Raw genomic sequence first — 27,248 nt, 5'->3', positions numbered from 1 at the left:
TTCAAATTGAAAATGTCGAATGTGAAATATTTCATACTCATAAGCACAACCCTAGTTGTTGTTGATCGATTCTTTGAGTTGGCCAAAACTGTTCGAATGTCAACGATGGCGGATGGATGCAGAACGCACACCGTTGATATTATGAATCTATTAAAAATGTGGATTCAGATAAGGATGCATGACTTTTTTTACATACCTACTCAGTCAATAAACAATATTATAATAACTACCTTTAAATATATTTTACTGCCGTATAATTATACCACAAGTGTACCTACCAAATTAATTCTTCATCACACAATATGACGTGTATAATGGATAATAATATTATGTACATTGCAATAGAACGAGGCTAAAATAGTGAAGTATAACTATATTATTTATAGTATTTTGTTTTATATTATTATATTAATGTATATTAATTTGTCTTCACCTATTTGTATTTATTCGCGATTAAATTCTAGAAAAAATAAATGTCCTTTAATTCAACTTAAAATAATATTGTCATCAGTGAAAGGCTTCTCCGAATTATGTTTTTAATGTTAAACCGTTCTGTAAATATCAATTACCTATGCTTATTTTTCCTCATTATAAATAGTGTAAATCAATTAAAAAATGATAAAAAAAAAAATAATATGATACAAATACTGTCACAGTATAGTCAGTATACACGTTTTGAAACTGTTTAAGAAATGTATAGTAAAAAATAAATAAATACTTACACGTGAATTTTTTTTTATCATATAGATATTTTTACGATATACGCCATAATACAGGTAGGTATGTATAAATACATTAAACTACAATATTTAAAGCATTATTTGACCAGAAATAACATTCTACGTTGTAAATCCATAAAATAAGTCTGTATTGAAGTATAATAAAATTTTAGTCTACCTTTCGCATACCTAAGACCTCAATGTACATTTCCTTATTGTCAGTCAACCCTTCCTTATTAGGTGTTTAAACATCGCTTTAAACGGTCACAGCAGGTAACCCAAAACACTTTCACTATTAAATATAGATTCTGTGATTTAACCGACATTTTTTTCTGCTTCAAACCAAAACATAACTTTTTTCCCTTTATAAATCGAAGTTTTTTTTTGTTTGAATATGTTTGTAAAGCCAGAACCGAATCCGTATCAAATTCGATTTTATAATCTGAACGAATTCTATTTTACATTAAATTTGTGCAGTGTACGGTGTCTGAAAAAATAACATAACATTATATTGAACCATCTAACATGAATGAATTTAAATATTCTAATATGAATAAAGAAAATGCATTTATGATTACATATAATAGAGCTCTCATTCAGTCAATTTTGGTTTTTAAAGCAATAGCTGTTCTTTTCTAGTCAAAATAACTGTTAATAATAGGCTTGCCCAAGGCCCAACCACTCAAGTATGATGGTATCAATTAAAAGTATTACCTTGCTATTAACATGTAAGGTGCATGCACGTATGGTTAGGTTTTAAAATTTGGAATGTTAATAGGTATATAAATATGCATTGAAATACTCTTTTTCTTTTCGAAAAAGTCCTGAATTAATCCAATACGTAATCTGGTTAAAAAATGTAATATGTTCCCTAAATTGGCTAACTGAATTTATACACAAATATTATATAGGAATACCCGAAAATATTGCACTTTACAGTCGACACCCACTTTAGTATAGATATGTTGTATACGAATATAAGCAGTTATATATATTTATGATTCATTTACATTATGAATATCTGTATAAACAAGACGACTATAATAATATTTAGAGTTACCTTTTTGTAATATTTATTATATTTTACTGAACATACATGGTCTCTAAAATATGACCACATTATATAATAATATAAGTAGATACCATGGAAATATTTTATAGTTCACAAAAAATCACCATACGAATATGTACACAAATTATACCAAGGATAACCCCAAGAGGGGAGTGAAGGAAGAATTGGTTCTCAACATCCTTCAGTGATCATTTTAATCCTAAATACATATTATATTATATAGGGAGTCTGGAGTGTATAATACCTGCGATTTTATTACGTACAGAGAAAATGTACTATCAATAATTCATCTCAAACTGCGCATATTGTTATACTCAAATCTGCTGTGAAAATGTAATTTTCTATGAAGTTGTTTGCCCACTCGATCGTTTAAACTTAATTTCGGTGTTTCTGAAACTATATTTATAATGTACAATAAATACCTATGTAATATCAAGTTTTACCTCTACCTAGCTAGATCCTGGGTTGTATAGTTACTGTAAGGTATGCCTATGCCATATATTATAATGCAGCTGTTTGTAAAGTTTGTACATATATATATATATTTTTTTGTATATAGAGGTACTACAGTATACCACGAATTCTTAGGTCTTTTCAATATTATACTATATATGGTGCACCACATTGTACGCATTTTGATACACCCAACGACAAACGTAATATATTATGTAGTAATAATAGGTTTATTTAAAACTGTATTATCATAATAATAATATATTATCGTTTATTCGTTTCCACCAACACACTGCAATTGCATGGCCGAATAATAAAAGTCCGTTTTGATTTATATGCAATCTGGACGCGTTCGGAGAGGGCCGCTCTCGCTTTGCCGCCACCATAAGAGTTATAACTTATAAGTTATAACCGTTTTCCCAAAGACTTCGCATTGGGCTCTTCGTCCTTACACTGCACAAATGCGCGCGCACCCCGAGTAATTTTTAACAGCCTCCGCATGCCTCCCCGATCTCCATTTTTTCTTGCCGTCGCATAAATCATCGAAACGACCGTTTGCTTGGTCTTTAATAATAAAGAACTCTGTCCGGGGGACAAAAATAATAATGAAAAAAAAAAACATAAAATAACTACGAAGAAGACTACTCGAGAGATATCCAGCCAGAGAAAAATGTCCGCCAAACGCAATGGGTGCGATATACCAGTATTTAGGTGAATATCTATGGGCTGCACCGAAAGAACGTAATATGCGACGTCATTGCAATCATTTTAACTCGATGTGCTTGTAGAGTTATAGTAATTATTAATTTATAATATATATCAAGCGGTTCTATACACAATATAATATTGGAATTTTAACTTTAACAAACAAATATATTACGGGTTTGTCATGATAAAAATTAAAAGGTACAAATGACAATTGTAAATGATGAGTCATAACTAATAAAGTAATACGTAATGGATACTGAAGCTAATATATTATATTGTTATTTTTCCTAAATTGTACTGATAAGACAAATCAAAACTAAATTTTAGACACACAGTTGCAGGCATAGAGATATTTGAGTAGACATTTTGAATTAAAGTTGATAATGTAAAGTTAAATGACATTTCAGGTTGAACCATTGGCGTTCGGTTTTTAAAATATTTTTGATTATTCTAAGATCTATTAGGTACGTATAATATTTCCATAAATATTTACGAATAAAATATTTGGTTTGAACTAATAACTTTTTTAATACCTTCATAAAATAATCAAAATTCTTAGTTCAATTTTATAAATTAATTTCCAATAATAACCTTTACGTAGGTAGTCTGTGCAGTTTCATAGTGAGATGTTAATACAGTAGTCGCCGCTTAATGTAATCACTTTGGTACGGGACATAACTGATAACATAATTCGATTGATAACACTAAGCGAAAGTTAAAAAAGTTATAAAAAATAATAAAACCTACGTTATATTTTATTATGTTGGTATAGATTTAAAAAAAATAAGTAAAATGTAAATAAATATATGTATAATATGTACCGATGCATACAAACTCGACACTGGTCGACGGGCAGCGACGGTACTATCTCAATGCTGTACGAACGAAAGGTAGATATAAATGTGATATCAATGTGTATACTGTATGGACATTTATATTTTCATTACAAATTTTATCTTTATTATGAGACATTTGACGACAAAATTGATTGTATGTTACAAAATTATGATTTTATGACATTAAACTGATAATATTGTGCGACGTATTGATTATTACGATAGCCGTCATAATTACACGTATAACTTATAAGTATATATCCGGCCCGTACTTCTTTTCTATAACAATAAACGTTTGATAACATTAAACGTGATTATAATAAGCGGCGACCACTGTATTTTTATGTTATTTTAATGTTCGCAATTTTTATAAAAAAAAATCTATAACATGTAAAAACTGTAAACGAAATGGACTAAAATAAATATTTTATACTTACACAATTATTTGGTTTTTTATTTAATTCTTAGTATTAAACGAAGAGATGATAATCAGCCATATTACATATTTACATTGGTACCTATTATACAGTTATACAATGTAGTATATTATGTTTAGGTAGTTCAATAAAAAGGTATTAATAGTTCTGAGTATAAACTGGAGACGGTTTAGTCTGTTAGCCTATATGGTATTATATATTTTATATATGTAATTTGATGTTAGTAAATTCCAAACCCTTATATATTTTCTTGTAATCTTTTATAATCATCAAGGGGATTAAAAATTAATAGGCTGAAAAATAATTTGAATGTCACATTTTTTATTATACTTAGTGGTCTGCGACTATTCGATGAACGTGAACCTTCAAAAACAACAGTCTGTCATCGCTTATCAACAGAGCTATTAGGAATTCAGGAGGCTACTATGGATTTCTTTCGTATCTTTCGTATATATAATATATTTATATTCCTACATCTGATTAATACATTGTAATATATAATATATACTTATTATCCACTTGTAATGAGTTGTTAAATAGTTGAGTATATTGGCAGATGGAAATATGTATTATGACTTCAAATTGTTTATTTTCACCCCCCATAGTTCCGTGTAAAAAAACTAGCTGGAAAATATAGTTTCGTCTCGTCAAAGATCCTCCTGTAGACTTTGTACCTTTATATTACTATTAATATTCCTATATAATAATATATTGTACCGACATGGAAGCGGCTCAACTCAGATTTAATTTTATCATAATAAATATTTTTTTTTCGAATTCAATAACAGAAAACGTTTGGAATTTTATGTGGCCAACACATGTGTGCGACGTGGCGTGATGTTATAAATCCGAAGACATTTTCAAATTTTTACGACCTTCCAAAGGATTAGGTTTTCCCGAACCGTCTTGTGCTACAATACTCATTGTTTTGAAATGCTGAACCGTTTTTACGACCATCCATGGCTGTAGTTTTTATACGCATCGCGTGCGTATATATATACTATATGTATACACTCTACGAGGGGAGCTTCTTAATACATCATATACAAATACACACATCCGAGGATATAATATATGAAATATAGTAAATATCATTCGTTTCTTTTTTTATTTCCAGCAAACGAAATCGTATATAAAAATATTTATAAAATATGGCTTAGAGAATTATGGAAAATATTTTCCCACCGTGACCGGTATTCTATGGGTTTGTTTTTCTTAACTACCGTGACTGCTAGAGGAAGACATGAGTCTACCTGTCCTGCATGCGTATGATGTATGATATATTGATATCACTTTATCCCAACAGCACAATCGATTTGAATCGCCTTACTGCACTGCCATATATTTTTATTTCATAGAACTTTCTTCGTCTTACAATGACCGACCTATATAAAGCTGAAAATCCATATTAAGTTTATTATTATAAATTATAAAAGAAACATTGCAACAGTTGTGTGCTTGTCGTGCGTTATTTTTAACCAGTTAATTAATAATTTATTTGTGAGAATATAATATATTATATTTTTTATAATACCGTCCGATATTCGAATGAGCGTATAGCTAGGGTACGTGGTATCTACTATCTATATTATAAATATTGATATTACATCATGTGTGTATTCTTAGACAAACCCCTTTAGGTATTTCGATCATTTAAATTACTATAAATTATAAACATTTAATATTTCTGAATGTATAATCGGTGATTGTGATAACAGCAAGACATCATATTTTTATTAAAAATATTTACAGTGATACGTCGAATCACCTTAGTTATTTATGCAATTTATGGTTGTGTTATAAAACTATGGCCGTGTAACTCAAAAACGAAGAACTGTAGATAGTCTGAATTTTCACTAAATATAAATGTAAGCATTTTCTGTACACACTACTAGACAATTAAAAATTTCAACAAATTGTCAAACTTTGTGAGGAATTTATTGGCATCTGACATTTTTTTTTAGGTTTTTTCTTTAAATATCGATGAAAAAGATACTTTATACACCAGTCACAAAAACAAACTGAAAGTATAGCTTTGCAATATGGTCAAGATGTTCACCAGCTGCATAAAATAATTTTTCACTATCGCGTTGATGCTTTTATCAATAACAATCCATAACATAATAATATAAAATAACAACCAATTAAATAGGTATGGAAACATACCAAAACGTTTATTTGTGTAAATCATAATATAGGATTATTGTAGTGTAACAATCTCATAATCTAGGCATAACTATTTTCAATCGATTTGGAGCATGATGGTGAGCGAATATCGACTGCGGAAGATGTATTCTGTATAATATACTGCTGCAAGTACAGCAATATTCGACATAATCAAATAGATATTATACACTAAGTTTATTAATATATAATTATAAATAAGGAAAGAACGTTATAACTTTTAGAATTTAATGAATTATTCGTATAGTGTTGGTTGTAACAATAATACAGTTATAATAGTATACTTTGACACTGCATGAAACAAAAATTATTTATAATATATTATGTTGCAAACACTAAATATATAGGTGCCTGTTATAGCAACAAGATTTTAAAAATCTTTATCTCGGGATCAATATTAATATATTATATAGTTTACTAGCTGTGGCTTGTGAGTGGATAAAATATCTAATATGGAAAATTTAGGACAATGTCAATACAATTATAAAATTGTTAGTATATTTTGTTCTCATAGTAGATTATGCAGCAGTTTTATCCAGTTATTTTAAAATAAGAAAATTCTGGAAAATTTGTTTGATCCAAATAATCTAATATATCTTTTATCTATACAAATAAATAACATAAAATATAAAAAAATATTTTCTATAAATAAAAAATAATTTAAGATGTGTAAATAATGTTAAAATTATTAACTATCATGTATTTATTGTATGTATATATATATTATATATATATATAGCTATTAATTATTAATTTATCATGGATATTGATTCATTTAAAAACATTTGAAATATATCAAAAAAGGTATTCACTTTGAATGTGAATTGTATATTGACAACAATAGATGCCTTGTTCTTTTAGCTAATTGTACGACATTTCGAAATAATTTTAATCACTTAACATAGTGTAACAATATATTATACTAAATACTATTTATAAATAACTACTCCAGAATGAAATTTTGCAAATTGTTGTACACGATAATAACCCTGATCAGTAATTAAGACTTTGTCACTTTGATTAAAGGATGTACAATTAATTGCATTATTATTATTACCTATTATAATGATTAATGCAGTATATTTTTCTTGAGGTATAGAAATATGAACACTATAATATTATATACTATATAGCATATAATATATACAAAGTCATAATCGGTGTGTGCATGTTCATCTTATTTATCTTATTTCATCAATCCTACACTACTTTGGTGACAGGTCGGAATTCCGAGTCCAGTTGTAAACTGTAACGTTGGTGTATATATAACTACACAATAATAATATTATGTATTCGACCCTCTGGGCAAGAGGGTTCGTAAATCGTTCGATTTTTATATGGAAGAAGAGAAGTAATCATACATAATTCACGAGATGCTATCACAGAGCCATTCGACTCTTATTAAATAAGGGGGAATTTTCGAAGGAAAAAAACGTCGTTTTTATTACCTACGTCGGACCGTTGTTGTCACTGCGGACCCATAAAACGTAACCACTGCCTTAATTCTAGAACGCGCCATCTTGTAATTAAACTCTTAACGACACATTAAATCAAAATAAGTTGATAATATAAAGCCGAGGCGCATATATTTATATATGTAATATATACCTACCTACACGGCTACACTAGAGGGATCTCCGGATCGTAACTGCACTTTTCATTATGTGTACACAAACTGAGAACTGAGGGTGTCGTACACATACGTATACATATTACATTATATTATAGTGTCGTATTTTATTCGTATATACATTATAATATTATATTATATTATATTCTAACTCCTTAGATGTATATATCTAAATAAAAATATGTACACATTCGACGTATACGAAACACTAAGTTACCGGTAAGTTACCGGTATTCAGTAAAGAGTATTAAATACTATTTTATTTGTATGTTTATAATATTAACGAGCATATTATAATAGATGTTGGTACTGCTCGATGAATATCCTAGTCATTCTTGAAATCAAGAAGCGGCGGTGGCCCGATGGCCGATATTTTTTTTTTTTTTGAGAATCCCGAGGTGAATCCGTGATGTGAGGGTCTGCGATGTGATTGCACGAGGGCCAGCGCTGTTACGTGATGACGTGACGTGAAGCGACGTGGCAAACCGTGCATGGCCTGGGGCCGCAATGCCCATGATCATTTTATTGAATATTATGCATGTGTATTTGCCTGGACGGGCCCTTGACAATCTGGCCCAAACCTTCTCTGAAGTTAAAAAAAAACTCGAATTAGTAATTACATTATTAATTATATAATTTTTTTTGTTGACAAAATTGATTTTGTCATTCGGCTGTAGTTATACGATTAATATTTAGTTCTTTTTTTTCTTTTTCGGTGGGCTCTGGGGTAATATCCAAATAAGTTCGCTTTTTAGTGGTTTTTTTTAATTATTCCATTAGAAAACATTACGAATCGACCTGTAAAAAACCTGTTCCTGCAGTCCTGTTGTATTGTTCTATTAGAAATATATAGTATAATAATATTGTTGTAGAAATATTTAAAAAAAATGTTGGTCAACCACGTCAGTGTTGACGTAAAAACATATCTGTAATCTGTGTAAACATAGTAATATTTAGCGTAGACATTTGATACATTCCTATTTATTTTCATTGGGTGCAACAATCAAAAATGCCAATTATAACTAGGTACCTATATAACCTACCCAGCCCGGTAGGAAGGTACCTAACGGCTAACTGGTTATTGTCTCTGAAATGTCTATTAGTTTCGGTTCGGTATTTTATCCAGTGAAATAATCAGATATTCAGATATAAAAAGATAAGTTTATCTAGGTACTTACAATAGTGTGAAATAACTTTTTAATATTGACATTTAAAATACAATTGATGGGCCCTCACATAGAAATTTTGCAGTTTTATTAATTACTTATGTTTTCATGCATGTCGATTTTCGCTTTCTATTGCTGCTTTTACTTGACATTATCATATTGTTCATACTTTGATATTAATGTACCTGAACTCTTCTTGGGGTTAAAACAACACCCGATTTTGTTTTAAAATAATATAATTGTAATTTAACATACCTACATGCTTCTATTTGGTCAATTACCAGTATGGCCGTACCTGTTATTTTTTTGTTTGAATTGGCTATAGGTAGTTACCCGAAAATTCAATAGGTACGTATTGAAGCTAATACACCGTAAGTAAACAAAATAAAATTATTATACTGGATACTGAATAGATGCCGATGTCGATGTCAACATTTGAAATCCGACCGTCCTATACGATAACTACGTATAATTAGCTATAACAGAATAAGATATTATTGGCCACTAGTCACTAGTTGATTCAATTGGTTGCAATAATCAATTATGTCAAAATCATAATTGGATGTAACTTTTTGATGTTTACTGTTGTAATTTGTTAGTACAAATGTACAATATTAATTCTGTAATGTGTACAGTGCACCTACTAATGCATCATACTGTAATATCCGCTTAAGTGTGCTCGTTTCCTTAACGTATACATCGCGGTTCCATGGTGTAATGGTTAGCACTCTGGACTTTGAATCCAGCGATCCGAGTTCAAATCTCGGTGGAACCTTACAATTTTTTTTCATTTTTTTTCTTTACGATTCTTAATGCTTGTTTTAATTTTAATTTATTTTAACGTTCTCTTCAATATCTGAATTAATATACCCATCATATTTACTATATAATATAAACTGAACAAATTAAATTATTATTTTTAAATACATAAAAAGAAACACACGTTGTCTATATTCTATATTTCTATAACAACAACTGTCAACAACATTTTATCTATTCATATACAATTAATCTTGGCCATAATAATAGCTCAGAGGTTATAACTTAATAAGTGTTAGTCGTTAGATAAACAACTATCTATATATTTAATTCTCGATCACGATGTAGATTGTAGAGATTATGATGTATATAAGATAGATAATTGCTATGTAATTAAATATATAAAATTACAAAGGCAATAATTTCATAACACTTTAAACTTAACATTTAACTTTTGGTAATTAATCATAAATTGTAATAATGATAAATAAGTATAAGATTTTTGACCAAGATATTATTATACTCGTTCGCACACGGCCGTCGCCCACACTCCCGCAGGGAGTTAACCATTTCCGCCAAAAAACGTTTCTGTCAAAATAATTTTGGAAACCAATGGTTTTAATTTTTAAGCAATATGTGTTATGGTGCCAATATATAAAATATAATAATGTAACATATAATAGCAATACAATTTGTAAATAATTGCAGAGAAAATAGGTATAACAATATTTACAGTTATAATTTCGTTAGTTGTTGATAATCATTGATAACGTAAGCATAAACTGTATCATAGTTTTTTATTATAATACAATTAGCACACAATAATTATCTGATAAATGTTAAATCCTTATATATTTCGATTCAGTGTCTGTTTTGTTTGTCAAACAGTACCGTTCTTACCGATACTTGTATTATAATATTTATACTTTTTGGGACATTTTTAAACATTTAAAAATAACAAATAGGTGTTTTTTTAAAACTCTAATTTAATTGGGCTAGAAAATTATATTCTATTTATTATTAACTAGACAATTCTAGTTAATAATAAATTATTCATAAAAAATAAAACACGCAATTTATAATTCACCGTATACACACTTGTGAAAATCAATATAATATATTATGTTATATAAATGCAATAATAAATTCGATTATTTGACTATTTGAACTGAACGATAATGATAATAATATAATAATTAGCTTTTATACTAACTATTATAACTTTAAGGTTATCTACTCGATCACCATACATTTATTATAATTAAACACTAAACATAAATAGGTAAATAATATTTTATTGGATATTATTTATATTATATTATTATATTATCACTATATGCACAAGCAGTGGCGTATTTTCAAATGTATTGTTGGGGGGGGGGGGTCTAAATATTAAGTACCCATAAGTTTATAATATAAAAAAAACACATACGAGTTATGATGTAATAATTATATTATGTTTATTTCACTACTATTATAATTAATGATTATCTACTATATAATCATATATTATGTTACGTCGTTATCGTCGTACTTGTCGTCGTCGGACCGCGACGACGCTACAAAAATAACCAAAAGTAAACCCAAGTTATTTATAGTTTATACAAATATTGTATATTTTTTTTTTATAATAGAAACATTAAAAATCCATAATATAAAATTAATATTCTCTTTCTTGGTACCTACGTACCAAGTTATTTATGACTTTTAAAATTTTTTTCTGGGGGNCCCCCCCCCTTAAATACGGCACTATGCACAAGCATGATATTATATTATTATAATATTATTTTTTTTTATTAGCATAGGCCATTGGGTGTGGGGAGTTTTTTGTATAGGTTTAGTAGGTTTGTATGTTGGTAGAATTGTAACACGTGTTTGTGTACGTGTGGCAAGGGATATGCATGTGTTGCTAAAACCCGAGTGGTCACCCACCCTGGAGCTAGCAACGTCGGTCGGTACGTACGGTGTACACTTAGAGCGTTTTCATAGATTGAGCGCACGATTGCGCCTCACCATTCACCAAGCCACAATATATTGCAGTTTTTATTTATTTGTTTATTATATAAAGAATTATAACGGGTAGAGTTACATTTACAACGGGAAGTTGGGAACATTTAATATCTACATGGCGACATTATACAGACGGAAAATTTACAAAAATATGAAAATGAATTATAAAATAGTTACACTCGCTTATAAACAGTATTCGCGGTGAATTGCTCATAATTTGGACATTTGATGTATAAGTAAGTACACCATAGTACCGCTTGGCGACAAATATTCAGGTCTAATTTGCGCTCAATAAAGAGGAGATAATAATATTATAAAGGCTGCTGAGGCCCTGAGGACAATAGTATAATACAAGATACTCATTACTCACCGATGATAGTTATTATAGTTCTAGTCTACATACAAATTAATAAAATAGAATAATCGGTCGTATTTTTAATTTATAGGTACCTACTATTGATTACAGATACAATCATAATACTATCTAATATTGATTAATAACTATAGTTACAATGAACATAGTACATTAAAATCATTATGTACCTACATTCAAATATATAGTATGGCAAGTTTAATCTATGCCTTGCAGTGTAATGAATACCTTTTGACTGGTGATACGATGAAAATTATAATTTATTAAAAATATTTTTAGAATTTACTATGGTTTTAATGATATTAAAATTGCACAAAAAATGATTTAAAACGTTTAACAAATAGATTAGTCCCAAAGGTCCTTCGTATGCTGTTTTAACTAGTGGGGAAAAGTTCTACAAAGTGTGTGCGTATGGCTAAACATAATCTACGATTATATACGTAAATAAGAAAATCTAAAAATAATCATGTGCTCTTATTTTATTTTTAATTTTCATTGAGTTCACAAAACTATATGAATACATTTTTAAAGTTAACAAAAATCATAGGTCCCACCGAGATTTGAACTCGGATCGCTGGATTCAAAGTCCAGAGTGCTAACCGTTACACCATGGGACCTCGGTGATTGATGATTACAAAACGTTATTATTTATTATACTTGTCATACGAAAAGGTAGGTTTAACTTAAAATGTTAACTCGACGTTTCACAGCTACGGCGTGTGTCGTGTCGTGTCGATAGAACCGTATTGTAATTCGACATTACTTTATTAGTACATTATATTTAGCAACCGAGCTGCAACCGAGTATATATCAAGAATTGACTACAGCTAAACGTTTAAACCAATATGGTTACCACTTACTAGTTGCAACCACCGTTACCACATCCTCGCACCATGATACGAGACGCACACGATTTAGCTGTGATTCCGGCGGCTTTATAATAGTTATAGGTACTGGTTAGGTAGTACCATTGTTTGTATGCACAGTGCATACAAGACACAAGTACACTTATTTAGGCCTAAAAAAAAATGTAAAATGTTGAGGGGGGACTAAATTTGTCGAACATTTTTATGTGTTTTCAAATCCCAATAATGAAAATTGTTAGCAAAATCAAAAATATTAACTCATGTCTATAAATAGCTAAGAACAAAATCTTATCATGTATGGTTAATCATCATATTTGGTGAAAGTTAAAAATATCTACGGTTATTAGTTTTTAAGTTACACCAAATAAACCAAATCGATTTTTCGGTAAACTGGTTATGTTTAAAAATCTCCGTTTTTCTATGTACGTTTCTCCAGCCCCCCTCCCACCAATTTCGAATTTTAACAATTTTTTTGGCTATATATTTAGTGTGCAGTTAGCGTGATTTGGCGTGACTAGTTTTGAAATTTGCTTGGTACCAACTACCAGGCCAAGTATAAAAATTAAAACCAGAGGGGGGGGGGCTGTATAGAAACGTTTCTACAGCTCCCCTCATCGGAATTTTGAACTTTAAGTTCTTTTTTTTAACGCCAATATTAAGCGTGCAATTGGCGTGAATTTGTGTGACCTATTTTGAAAGCGTAAACCGAAAACCCCAAGTACTAGGGGCGTTACCATTTTTCGCCATTTCTCCAGCCTTCCTCCTCAAACATACGAACTAATTTACGAAAAATATAAACTATATACATTTATAATTTATATGTACAGTAAAAATAACACCGGTTTTAGTGACATATTGGGTGTAAATGGTGTGATGACTAATGAATTTAGATTTAAGTTCCCTCCTATGATATTGTATGTACTATAATTTGTATTGATTATTATGACGTTTCTATGATGACTACAATACGGATATGATGACCGTTTCATTTGGTCATATTGGAAAAATCTTTTATTTGTACCTACCTTATGACTGTGGGAAACTTTTCTCGAAGGTAAATTTATAGCAACTGATGATACGATATGACAGATTTTTAAAACAATGTAAACTTAATTTTAAAATTATGAAACAACCTTTTTTTATTTGATTTTTTTTTTTAGAATTATAGAATTATTTTTTTTTGATTTAGTTATAAAATTATTTTAATAAGACGCATTGATTGTAATTTGAAATACAATATTATGTTAGGTAATAAATAAGATATACAATATAATTCATTCGGTTTCTACAGTATTAGTTGTTTATTTATTGTTTATATACTATGTATTTATTATTATATAATAATAATTCCGTTAAGAAAACAAAATCATTATAAATTTGAATTATCCATAAATGTAGGTATGTATTAACAATAATAATATACCTATAATAAATTAGTATTTTAAATATATTTTATTTATTTAGTATATATTATAGATAGATACATATGTGTGTGTGTGTATATATAGCTATGCAATTAAGACATAGATAAATATAATTATATATCATTCCATAAGTTTTATATTATTATACAATTGAATGTTACTTATTAAATGTAGTGTATATTAATTATTATAAAATCCAGTATAATATCTTAGTATTTAGCATTAATGGTCAGTTTGATATATTGCTTTTTATTTATTATTATTACGTATATTTGAGTAAATTAATTTCAATTATACTGCATAATTGTGTTTACGTTCAACAATATACGTTAGTATAACTTATTAATTGTAGATTATAATATACAGTTTATGTAAAAAAAAATTGCTATGTACCTATACTTATACCATCAATTTAATTTAATTCTTATAATGTTACACAACTTGTGTGATCAGTTAAATATTGAATGATCAATATAAGCTACTTGTAGTACTATAGAAGCTAACATACCTATCAATAGTAATCAGACTAATGTCTGATACACACGTTATCGATGAACAGTTATGTAGGTACCTATATTATAGTATATTACATTACATATTATTATAGCATATAAGCTACTCGTGGTGTAACTGAGTAGCTTTTTAATTACCTCTTCTGATATTAATTATAAAAATTATTGTAATATAGGTACTATCTGTAGGAGCATCACCATTATGCAATAAGAGCTTTTTCACACGAGACACTTTGTGGCCGACCACAAGAATCGTGCTACTGTTTACAAAAGTGTCTCATTGATTCACACGAGACACTTGCCGTACACTAGTGTCTGTTAATTATGTATTGTACGTGCATATTAATCGTACTCCCGACTAGTCGTAATCATGAAGGTGGAGGAGGCAATACTGTTGTATTCTCTTATTAAAAAAAAAAATAAACCAGCTAAAAGGACTGAAAGGATTTATTGGGTACATCCTATTGTTCAATCCAGAAATGAAAAAGGACATTTTACATGCTTGTTTACTGATTTACTTAAAAGTGAACAAAAATTTTTCAATTATTTTCGCATGTCCTCCAAGTCCTTTTTTGAATTGCATGATTTAATTAAAAGGAGTGTTAAAAAGGAAACAACAAATATGAGAAGGCCAATTTCTACGAAAGAAAGATTAGCTGTCACATTGAGGTAAGGACATTTTCAACAATTTTATTTTTATCAAATACTTTATTAATTTTAGTTTTTATCTAATTAATACATGAGCTCATGAAAATAAATAAAACTAATTATAATTTTAAACAACATGAGATTATAAAATAAAAAATAGTATTTTAACCGTTCTTATAAAAAAATGTGTGTATACTTTTACATCACTTACTAAGTAATAATATTTAAAATAAAACGTAGATTTAAAACAACTCGTTTAAACTGATCAAAAATACTTATTACGCACTTGTTAGTTGTCTGAGGATGTATAATCATTTATGTAACTAACCAAGTTTGAATTAATTGGTGGACTACTTTCTACGTCTAACGAGGAATTATTACTGTTGGTAGATGTAGATGAAGTATCCATTGCGTAGTTAATATTTTGATTATTGTATTGAACATCAGACATACGTTTAGTATAGTGATTCGGAAAGGCTTGTGTAAATGTTGAAAGTGGTTGTTGAGATGTAGCAGCTTGTTGGAGTCCAAATGGGTGTTGAGTAAAAGGTAATGTTTGATAACTATTTGGAGGATTTAACTGACAACGTGGATCAAAATCAATTCTTTGTGGTTGGAGTGCGAGGCTATGACTGATAACATTTATTATATTTGATTTCACTTGCATTTTCAAATGAGGGGGGACTTTTTTTAAATCACCCACTAAAGATAACAAAAATAGTCGATCTTGATCCTCCATTGCTTCTTTTTCCATTTGGTTTCTAAATTCTAAACTTCTGGCTATAGTTCCAAACAAATTTTCTTCAGATTCATTATGGTTTGATTTTGATTTTTTTTTTTGTCTCTGATTTCTGCGAGTTTGAGATTCTTCTGTCGACTCAAAAAAATGTTCACTATCTTGAGTATTTTGTTCTGTGCCCAATTCATCATTATCATCATCATCATCATCATCATCATGTGTAGGAGTGACATTAGATGTAGTTGGTCTATTTGTTGCACTTGATCCAAGAAATGATAACTGATTATAAAATACGTACGTTTTCCAAGATGATTGACCTGAGCCAGACTTAATATTTTTTCTTCGAGATTGCTCGCGTGCAAAACAATTCCTAAGACTTTTCCATTTTCTTTGTACTTCCTTTACTGTAATTAACAAAATAATAATAAATCTAATATTTATGGTTAATAGTAAAATTTTAGATTTTACAATGACGAGTGTTTTTTATGTTGGTTAAATTTTTTTTTCTAAGAGCTTAAGTTAAAATTTTAACGAAATATTTCAAAATCGTTAATTCACAAACAATTTTATAATTGATAATTCATTAAATTTTTGGTTTTTGTACATAAGGTAAAAAACTTCAACACAAAGTTATTCATAAGTTGTTTTTCAATTAACTATAAAAAAAACTTGAGCTTCAATTTAGAAAAAAAATGTATGAACATTTGAATTTTAAATTTGCATGATATTCCGTTAAATAACGATTTACTATCAAACGAATTTTGATTTTTGTTATTATTAAAAAAGTAACAGTTGAAGAAGCTTTACATTTTTACCATTTGTTTAAATTTACACTATGATTTAAATACTATATATAAGTTCTCAAGTAGCTATTAAATATAATTATTATTTTTTTAATGATTATTGTATAATTTCATACTATATTTTTTCTTATTAGATATCTTGCCACCGGATGTACACTTACTGAATTACACTACAATTATAGAATTGGAATTTCAACTTTAAGTGGAATAATTCAGGAAGCGTGTGAAGCAATTTGGAATAATCTCAAAGACATATATATGGCTGAACCAACCAATGACAAATGGTTAGACATTTCTGAACACTTTATGAATGTGACTAATTTTCCGAATTGTCTTGGCGCAATTGACGGGAAACACATCCGAATTGTTAAACCAGCTCATAGTGGATCCCAATACTACAACTATAAGCATTTTTTTTCAATGGTATTATTAGCTGTCTGTGATTCCAATTATTGCTTTACAGCAGTTGATATCGGTGATTATGGAAAAAACAGTGATTCTTCCATATTTAAAAATTCCAATTTTTTTAAAAAGCTGATAAAAAATGAATTGAATATACCAGATAATTCTATACTACCAGGTACTAGTGGACCAAAGCTGCCATATGTCATTGTTGGGGATGAGGCTTTTGGATTATCTCAACATATTATGCGCCCATATGCAGGGAAAAATTTAACAATAAAGAAAAGGGTATTTAATTACCGCTTGTCTCGGGCACGTCGCTTAATTGAATGTTCGTTTGGAATTCTCTCCAACAAATGGAGAATATTTCACAGGCCTTTAAACGTATCAGAAGACTTTGCTGAAGACATAATTAAAGCTTGCGTGATACTTCATAATTTTGTTCGTATACGAGATGAAAATACATTAACATTCGAAGATACATTATCATACCAAGGATTCACAAGTATGAATGAAATATTAGATAACACAGCTGGAAAAACACCAACTAGTATTCGTGACCATTTTGCTGATTATTTTATGGATGTAGGACAAGTACCATGGCAATTAGATAGTATTTAAAAATAATTCATATATATAGTTTCAATTGAAATTAACTATGACGTACTTTAATTTTATGTATGTAGTTTCTGTAATACTTAAATACTAATAATAATAAATAATACCTAATAATATACTATGATGAAAAAAAAAAAATATTTATATATAAAAATATACCTAAATACCTTTTTTTTCATATAAATGTATATTATTATAGGTATATAATATTTTTGTAATATTATAATGTTTAATAATATACTAATACTTCTTAATACATAAATTTGTTGTTTTATATTATGTAATAAGTAACTTACTCATTTCATTTTGTTCAATTGTTGGCATTTCGTCATATTTCTCGCAAAATATTCGGCACACGTCTATCCATGAATTTCGTTTTATGATCTTATTAGCATAATTAGTGCTTGCAATATCCCACAACTCTTTCCGTTTTTCATTCTCAACTATGAATTTGTCCGTATCAAGGATCATAATTATTGATCAATTTCAAAATATGTAATAAAATAATTACTGCCTCAATAAATTATTTATTAATTATTGTTTAAAATCGGTATAAATTGGCGGTCTCGTGTGTCTCGTCTGAACATATTCATAACAATGTGTAGATTATCGGTGGCTCAGACACAAACACAGTGTCCGGCTACTAGAAGGGAAGAGACACTTCGAAACGCCTGCGGGACACTGATTCCTTATCTGTGTCTCGTGTGAACGCTTCTATAAATATCAATATATTTTAAATCGCCCGATTCTTTTCAGACACTAGTCGCTGGCCACAAAGTGTCTCGTGTGAAACAGCTCTAAATAGTATTTTTGTCGTTGGGGGAGGGGGGGGGGCTGGAGAAATCACAAAAAAATGGTAACGCCCCTAGTACTTGGGGTTTTCGGTTTACGGATGAAAAAATTTTTAAAAAAAACATTGGTAAGTTAATGAATAAGCTTTTGGTACATTCACATGAAATCATGAAAATGTGTAAAAGCATCATGCGTTAACACATTTTGTTGATGAAAGAATTAATTGAAGCTTAAATTGAAAAGGTTTTATGAAAAGAGATTCATTCACAAAAAATCGAACTCGCTTGTCAATTATGTAAGAATGATTGTCTAAAAAATATCAACAATTATTCAAATTAAAATAAAAGTAAGATCAATAATATACTAAAAAAATAATATATATGAAAAAATTGACAAAATAAATTACAATTATAAATTATATTTTTGACTGTGAATATACACCAGTACTTAGGTTTACTTTGGTTTATGTATAACTGTACATTCAGTAAATTTGGAATTAAACTTATGAATATCAGTCTCTAATCAAAACCGTATATGGAATCTATAAAACCAGAAGTTCAAGCTCAAGTTCCCATTAATATGAGAATAACAGAAAATTGTATATTAAATATTTTTAAAATTTTATCTATCTATTTTTATATATTTTAATTTATTCGATAAAACATTTCAAAAAACAATAAGGTTCAAGTTCAAAATCAATTGAGTTTTTAACTATAAATTAATCAAAGTCTTTTACACTTCAAATATTTTGTCAGCCATTAAATTAAACTTTGATAAAAAATGAATGGATGGTCGCGTTTAAAATAATGTTAAAAACCACTAATATAAGGTTCTAGCGTACTGTTAAAAAAGGTACCACTGTTGTAACCAATAGTTCTAAAAGATTTAATTTCGTTGAAGCAAGTAGGTATAATATAATAAGTAAGTTAACAACAACAATATTGCCACGTACCTATTTATAAGACACTAATTGTTAATAAACTACATATTTATTTGTATATAATTAATTAATTTGTTTTAATTTGCTTTTTGTTTTAATTTTTGTTTTTTTTTTCTTAGTATATAAATTCATTTAACGCTAATGGCCTTAGTAATTTGTAAATTTCATGACCAATAAAAAATATATATATATATAATAAGTACAGCTGTACAGGTTAACTGTAACCAAACTTTTTAAATTGGACCTATCTTTTTATATTGAAACAAATAATTATGTTTTCCAAAAAACATTCATCGCGGCCCCATGGTGTAATGGTCAGCACTCTGGACTTTGAATCCAGCGATCCGAGTTCAAATCTCGGTGGGACCTATGATTTTTGTACACTAATATTGCATGAATATTTTATAATAATATACATTTTATAATTGTTAGACTTTATTCGTATTATCTTTGATATGTTAACATAAATAGGTAATGACGAGTTGCATGCATATTTAGTTAATTAAGGTTCTTCTTTCAGTTAAAAATTATTAATTAATAACTATGTAATAATATTTAATGATAGTTCAATAAAAAAATTAAATTAACTTTTACTGCATTACTGATTGATATTCCATTAATATTTTTTTAATTCGTCATATACTAAATAATGTTCATTGGGTGGTATAATCTTTTAAACTTCGGTTCTATTTTTCAAATTTCTAACAGTTTGACACAACTCAGGTATGTTTAAATTCTTAAATTTTTGTATACAACACGTACACAGTTGTACTCTATTGAATGTACCTTAAAGGCTTAAACTGCAAGGCTGGGCATTAACTTGTTGATAAGTTTAACTTAATAAGTTAATTTATTATGATTTTTATTAACTAAAGGAGTACAAAAAATAACTCTTAATCAACAGAGTAAATTTTACATTTAAACGAGTTAAGTTGATTTCAATTTCAATTATTATAATTTCATATTTTCGTACAACATATTTTAAAACCTATGATAATTACTTGTATTATGACCGTAGTACGCTTGTCGTCATACAAACTGATACACTACCTACTTCACTAGATATTTTCTTAATTTTACTTATTTTTAAAATTTTTTTTAATCAACTTAACTTGAATTAAAAAGTTGACATTAATGTTTGGTTAACATTTAACTAAATTTAATTAATAGAAAATTTTGTATTTACTTTTAATTATTAACTTTCTTTAGATTTTAATTTAACTTAACTTAACTGAGTTAGAAAATATCGTTAACTTGAACAGGCTTGGCTTAAAGTCGTATACTCCACAATCGGAAAATGAGTATCACGAAGCTGTTTGTGTCCGACCGATTCGAACGTATAATAAATGATTTTCATTTGACAGTACACATCAAAACACAGTGTAACGAGAATGATATCTAACATAACGAATAATATTGAAAACATGACTGGGAATAATACCTCGACGAATTAAAACATAAAATAGTGTGCGTTGTATGTTTTGTCACTTCGTCAGATACAATGAAATAGAGATGATTCAGGACGTTGGGCCGGTAATACCCAATTGTACCAAAGTAGTTTTTGACAGGTTTATAATCTCTGAATGCCAAGATAACGCTAACGTAAATGGTCGTCTCCACGAAAACTATCATTAGATATATACTATGTAGTCGTAAGCCACACTAAACGTTCTCGCCAACGACCCAGTATAATATGTGTGTACCGGTTGCTGAAAGATGTAAAATCGTGCGGCGTGATCGACAAACATTTCCATACATCATCGTCTAAGTGGCGGATGACTATCCAAACCTTGTAGATTAAGTAAAACGTGTTTTCTGATTTCCAAATATAATCTGTGCTAAAAAGTAAAAGGTATGTTGATCGACCAACAGACGTACGTTTTGCTAGCCCCCCCCCCCCCCCCTCCCCCGAAAATCTATTAACAAACTATGCAAATATTTAGCACGTAATTCGCACGAATTCGCAAGCTCATTTTGAGAATTCGCATGACCTTCAAAAAACTTTGTTTTACAAAATTAACATCTAAAATTGAAAATTTTCAACTTTTATAGCTAAGGGTTAAACATTTAAACAATGTTCCACGTAAGTAGGTTATTCTGTAATCAAAAAAATCTAAAAAAATATACGCACAATTTTTTTTTAGTTATTTTGTGTTCACGTTTCACGTACATGTCCCCAGCCCCACACAATAAACATTTTAAAATTTTTTCAACTTAACATTTAGCAGTCAATTAACAAAAATTTGCAAGGTAGTTTTCGAAATTTGCAAACCAATATTTCGTCTGTTATACGCATTTCCGAAATTTGCACATGACGCCAGCCCCACCCCACTTTGAGAATTACTTGGAAATTCTAAATCGTTTCTACGCCAATTTTTAGCATGTAATTACCTTGTGTTTTCTCGGCTATCGATTTGTATATTATAACTTATTTTCTAAAACTATATATTTTATAATTTATATTATAAATCCAAATAGTTTTTAAAATAGGTAATTTTTAATTATACGCCTTGTTAATACGATTTTTCAATTAGATTAAATTATTAAAATTGTATATATATTTTTCATGTTGATATGATGATATAAAAATTTAAATAACTTTTTATACCTTAGTTTGAACTTTTTAAAATTAATTTTATTACAAAGAAATAGCCTTTTCCTTACATGTAAATAAAACATGTTATCATTTACTATAAGATAAAACTTGTTTTGATCTGTTTTCAGTTACCAATTTTTTTAGTTTTTTAAATAGTTTTATCAAATATAGATTTTTTATTTAATATAGATTTTTTTATTTAATACAGATTTTTTATTGATTTCTTCAAACAAATTTGTTATTAGTATAATATCAACTATAGATTTTTTAAATTATGACTTTTTTATCAAATAGATTTTAATTCAATTTCCATTTTTTTTATAAATAACGAATTTTTTATCAAAAATAAATCTTTTTTAATGATTTTACATTTTGTAATAAGTTTTTTTATTGATTTTTTGTTGAACAGAATTTTTTTTAGATTTTAATTCAATAAAAATCGGTTTTATTTAAAATAAATAAAAATAGTCTATTTGTAAAAATAGTAATAAAAATCATGGTTGGTAAAATATTTAATGGACGTATTTTTTTTATCAAAATTCGATTTTTTTATTAATTTATCCAATATACAGATTTTTATTGAATTTTCACGAAACAGAAGTTTTTAAGATTTCAATGTTATAAAGATTTTTCATTAAATATATGTTATATCAAACATTTTTTATTTATATTTTAATTAAATATAAATTTTTAAACTATAGATCTTATAAATTGTGAATTTTTCATCAAACAGATTTGTATTCAATTTATATTTTTTACAAAAAATCTTAATTGAATTAAATTATTAAAAAAATTCTATTCATTAAAAAAATCAATAAAAAACTGTGATAAAAATCTAAAATATTAAAAAAATCTTTATTTGATAAAAAATATTTTTGGTAAGTTACTTTAAAAATATTAATAAAAAAGTGTTTGATAAAATGTGTTTATTATATAAAAATTCTTAGTTAAATTAAAATCATAAAAAAATTTATATTTAATAAAAAAAATCTAAATTTGATAAAACAATTTATATTCAAAAAATTCTGTATTCAATTAAAAATCTGTATAAAATAAAAAAATATATACTTGATAAAAAGATTTATATTTGAAAAAATCAATAAAAAATCTGTATTAAATAAAAAATCTTTATTGAATAAAAAATATAAACTTGATAAAAAAAATCTATATTAAATAAAAAGATCTATATTAATAAAAACTAAACATTTTATTAACTTACAATATCTAATATCTTGATGACATTTTGACAATCTTCCAATTATATTTGACTTCAAACATGTTTATGAACATGTTTTATGATAAAAAAAATACCATCATACTACGACATACGTATTCATATTAAGAAATGAAATATTTTTTGATTTGTATAACTACATACATTACAAAAAAACAAGGTTGTCTGAATAATATAATCATGAAAACGTTTATTAAATCTTAATTAATTTATAGATAGACTCTTAATAAAATATGTCATGAAAACCAACAGCAAGTAAAAAAAATAATGATCTAAGCGTATTATCTAGTAAGGTATGAATTTTTTAACAAAAGACAAAAGATAATGAGTGAAACTTATTGAACGTACTATAATAATCACCTGAATCTTGTAACAAAATATATATTAATAATGGCTTTGGGATGTAAGTTAAAAAAATATGCTCTGCTGTACAGTAGGTTACAAGTGAGTCACTGTATAATGGATGGTATTAAATTTTTATTTAATGATATAATATCATTGTATAAGAAAAACGATTCTGATATTTAGAAGTATATTTAATGATACTAAAGTGAATAAAGTAATTTATATATAACCTATTTACGTGGAATTTTGTTTTAAATTTTCAATCCTTAGCTACTAAAGTTGAACATTTTAGAAATTTTTAACTACAAAATTATTATTAAATTTAAAATGTGATAAATTTTGTCAAACTTTCAACTTTAAATTCTTATCAGGTTAAAATGTTGACATGAATCGCAAGTCGAAAATCACATTATTTCGGTACGGGGTGGGGTTGGTGACTTTTGCAAATTTCGGAAATGCGTATGACAGACGAAATATTGGTTTTGCAAATTTCGACGCAACTACCTTGCAAATCGTTGGTAATTGGCTGCTAAATGATGGTTCAAGAAAAATTTAAAAATGTGTTTTCGATGACATGGGTGGGGCTGGGGACATGTGTCTCCACCCAGACTTAGTTTTTTTAATTTTATAATTCAACTAAAGGCTTGCAAATTGTTGCTAATTGACTGCTAAATGTTAAGTTGAAAAAAATTTTAAAATGTTTATTATGGGTGGGGCTGGGGACATGTACGTCATTTGAACACAAAATAACTAAAAAAAAATTGTACGTATGTTTTTAGATTTTTTTGATTACAGAATAACCTACTTACGTGGAACCTTGTTTAAATGTTTAACCCTTAGCTATAAAAGTTGAAAATTTTAAAATTCGTGCGAATTACGTGCTAAATATTTGCATAGTTTGTTTATAGATTTTCGTTGGGGGGGGGGGCTGGCATAACCTGACCAACAGTACAGACCACTAAGGTTCATAATCACCGAGATGATACACAAGTAGAGCAAAACGAACGCCACGATAATGTGATAGATGTTTCGTACCAGAAATTTTACGGTTCTAGGATCTATCATTTGATATAAACCTATAAGTTTGGATAACCTCAAGTTGAAAACATTGTTCTCTTTATTCAGAATGTCTGTTGTCATAAATATATCTTTTGATCGTTTATTGACAAATAGTACGAGTCGCCTATAATTTATTGAATTATTGTAATAATTTTACATGCAATATCCAAACAAACCTTTAAAGAAAATTGTGTCATCCGCTTTACTATAAAAATATTATAAATTATTATCAAACTCTTGTTTGAACAATTTACATTAACGTGATTCAAAACACTTGCTATTATTGAACCTTTTCATCGTTTTTTGTTATACAAACAAAAAAAAAAAAATATTGTTTTTTATACAATTTAACATAAATTAGGTACTTGTAAAGTGTATCTATATGTTAGTGGTAATGTATCGTGTATGAAATACGTTATTTTATTAAATAACTAGTTATTCTATACAATGCCTAATTGTGCTCGTTAATATATAAATTACACAGTTTTGCTGCTTAATATATAGAATACCAGCTTGGTTTTCGCTAATGTATGACATTTCTGTTGTTAGGTAGACATGCCAACAAAAGTGCACCACAAAACGGAGCACATGTTTAAAAAATAATTTACTTTGTAACATCCGAAAAGTTCATGTACTAATAAATAAATTCTAAATCGTAAAAAAAATAACAATTTTATAATTGTAACTATAATTATAGAATAAGTTTATAATTCTATAATAAAAAAACTATTGATAACTATTGGTTTTTTATTTTTATTTGTATAATTTGTTTAAGATTTTAATAATTCTATTTCTGACTAACTAAATATAACTAAATCGATAGAAAAAATGTATCATTTCCTTTTAATTTGTAAACATTTGTAACCTCACTGTACCAAAATTATGTCCATTTTCAAAGAGAGGTTAGGTTCGACCTTAAACGATAAGTTTGATTGTTGAAAGATGAAACAGTAATATACCGTTTTTACTTCTGTATAATTTACCATAATATTTAATCAATAATAAAGTCATCATATTATATAAAATGAGCTTTTGATGTTTTTACTCAACTTTTTTTGGCCTTCTAAATGGGCTTCTGCAAAACCTAAGTTGGCCCTTTATATAAGACAACAAATTTCTTTATAAGTAATATAATTTATAGTTGGATACCTATAATGTCATTGTGTTTTTAACATATGCTGGCAATTTTTTTATTTTTGATGTTTATTTTAAATTTTACTGGCAAATAACAAAACAATACGAAAACCTCTCTTTAAAAATATATACAAAAACAAAATATATTACGACATAGATGTTTAACATGTACTGAACAGTGGATGGGTTATGTAACTAATAAGTAATTTTTTTAATTTTAATGAAATAACTAATTGTTGTGATCTATTTTTTGCTATAATTAGCAACGCCGAACTCCAAAAATCTTATTATTCGGAAGTTTTGTATTATCTACTACCACGGGATAAATAATTTTTTCCACTGGCATATCTAGTATTGGTCCCTCACTTTTAAATGTCCTAAAATCTATCGAATCAAATTGAACAGTGTACTAGGTTTTTGCGAATTATTTGCAGCACCAAAGAGTTGCTTGAAGTTGCCCCCCCCTCACATTGTTGTATTTACTTCAAACCTTCAACAATATTTTGAACCTATGCTAACCCAACCTAACCTGGAACCAGAAAAATTCGGAGGTGCACGCCTACATTATCGCGTATTAACCTATAACCTTGACTGATATTTTGCAACTAATTTGCAACACAATTTTAGAAATTTTTTTTACTATTTATAATTAAACACTTTTAGAGTTTAAATTATACAAGTAATATCAATAATATTAAACCGAGAGATGAAGACGAGTTCGGGTTTTTGACATTTTTAGAACACTCCCTGATGTTACTCCTTATTAATGTTTGTACTAATGCTAACGCA

General features: G+C 28.0%; 2 protein-coding genes and 3 non-coding genes across 5 annotated transcripts; 3 read left to right on the top strand and 2 right to left on the bottom strand.

The window, feature by feature from the left end:
- Nucleotides 1-9,908: 9,908 nt before the first annotated feature.
- Nucleotides 9,909-9,980, top strand: Trnaq-uug. Its single transcript has one exon. It is a non-coding gene; the product is annotated as a tRNA-Gln (tRNA).
- A 2,912-nt stretch (nucleotides 9,981-12,892) lies between these two features.
- Nucleotides 12,893-12,964, bottom strand: Trnaq-uug. The gene has a single exon. It is a non-coding gene; the product is annotated as a tRNA-Gln (tRNA).
- A 2,402-nt stretch (nucleotides 12,965-15,366) lies between these two features.
- Nucleotides 15,367-18,487, top strand: LOC111039477 (protein ALP1-like). The gene is made up of 2 exons (XM_022323019.1): nucleotides 15,367-15,818; nucleotides 17,474-18,487. The coding sequence occupies exons 1-2, from the start codon at nucleotides 15,520-15,522 to the stop codon at nucleotides 18,360-18,362; spliced, it is 1,188 nt and encodes a 395-aa protein (XP_022178711.1). The 5' UTR covers nucleotides 15,367-15,519; the 3' UTR covers nucleotides 18,363-18,487.
- Nucleotides 15,965-18,996, bottom strand: LOC111039478. Its single transcript, XM_022323020.1, has 2 exons — nucleotides 18,656-18,996; nucleotides 15,965-16,940 (listed from the first exon to the last, which is right to left on the bottom strand). Exons 1-2 carry the CDS (start codon nucleotides 18,828-18,830, stop codon nucleotides 16,087-16,089), a joined length of 1,029 nt encoding a protein of 342 aa, XP_022178712.1. The 5' UTR covers nucleotides 18,831-18,996; the 3' UTR covers nucleotides 15,965-16,086.
- A 1,392-nt stretch (nucleotides 18,997-20,388) lies between these two features.
- Nucleotides 20,389-20,460, top strand: Trnaq-uug. The gene has a single exon. It is a non-coding gene; the product is annotated as a tRNA-Gln (tRNA).
- Nucleotides 20,461-27,248: the final 6,788 nt, after the last annotated feature.

This window comes from Myzus persicae, unplaced genomic scaffold (genome assembly GCF_001856785.1).
Source record: "Myzus persicae strain clone G006 unplaced genomic scaffold, MPER_G0061.0, whole genome shotgun sequence".
NCBI classification, from domain to species: domain Eukaryota; kingdom Metazoa; phylum Arthropoda; class Insecta; order Hemiptera; family Aphididae; genus Myzus; species Myzus persicae.
This window is presented reverse-complemented; position numbering and strand designations above follow the sequence as displayed.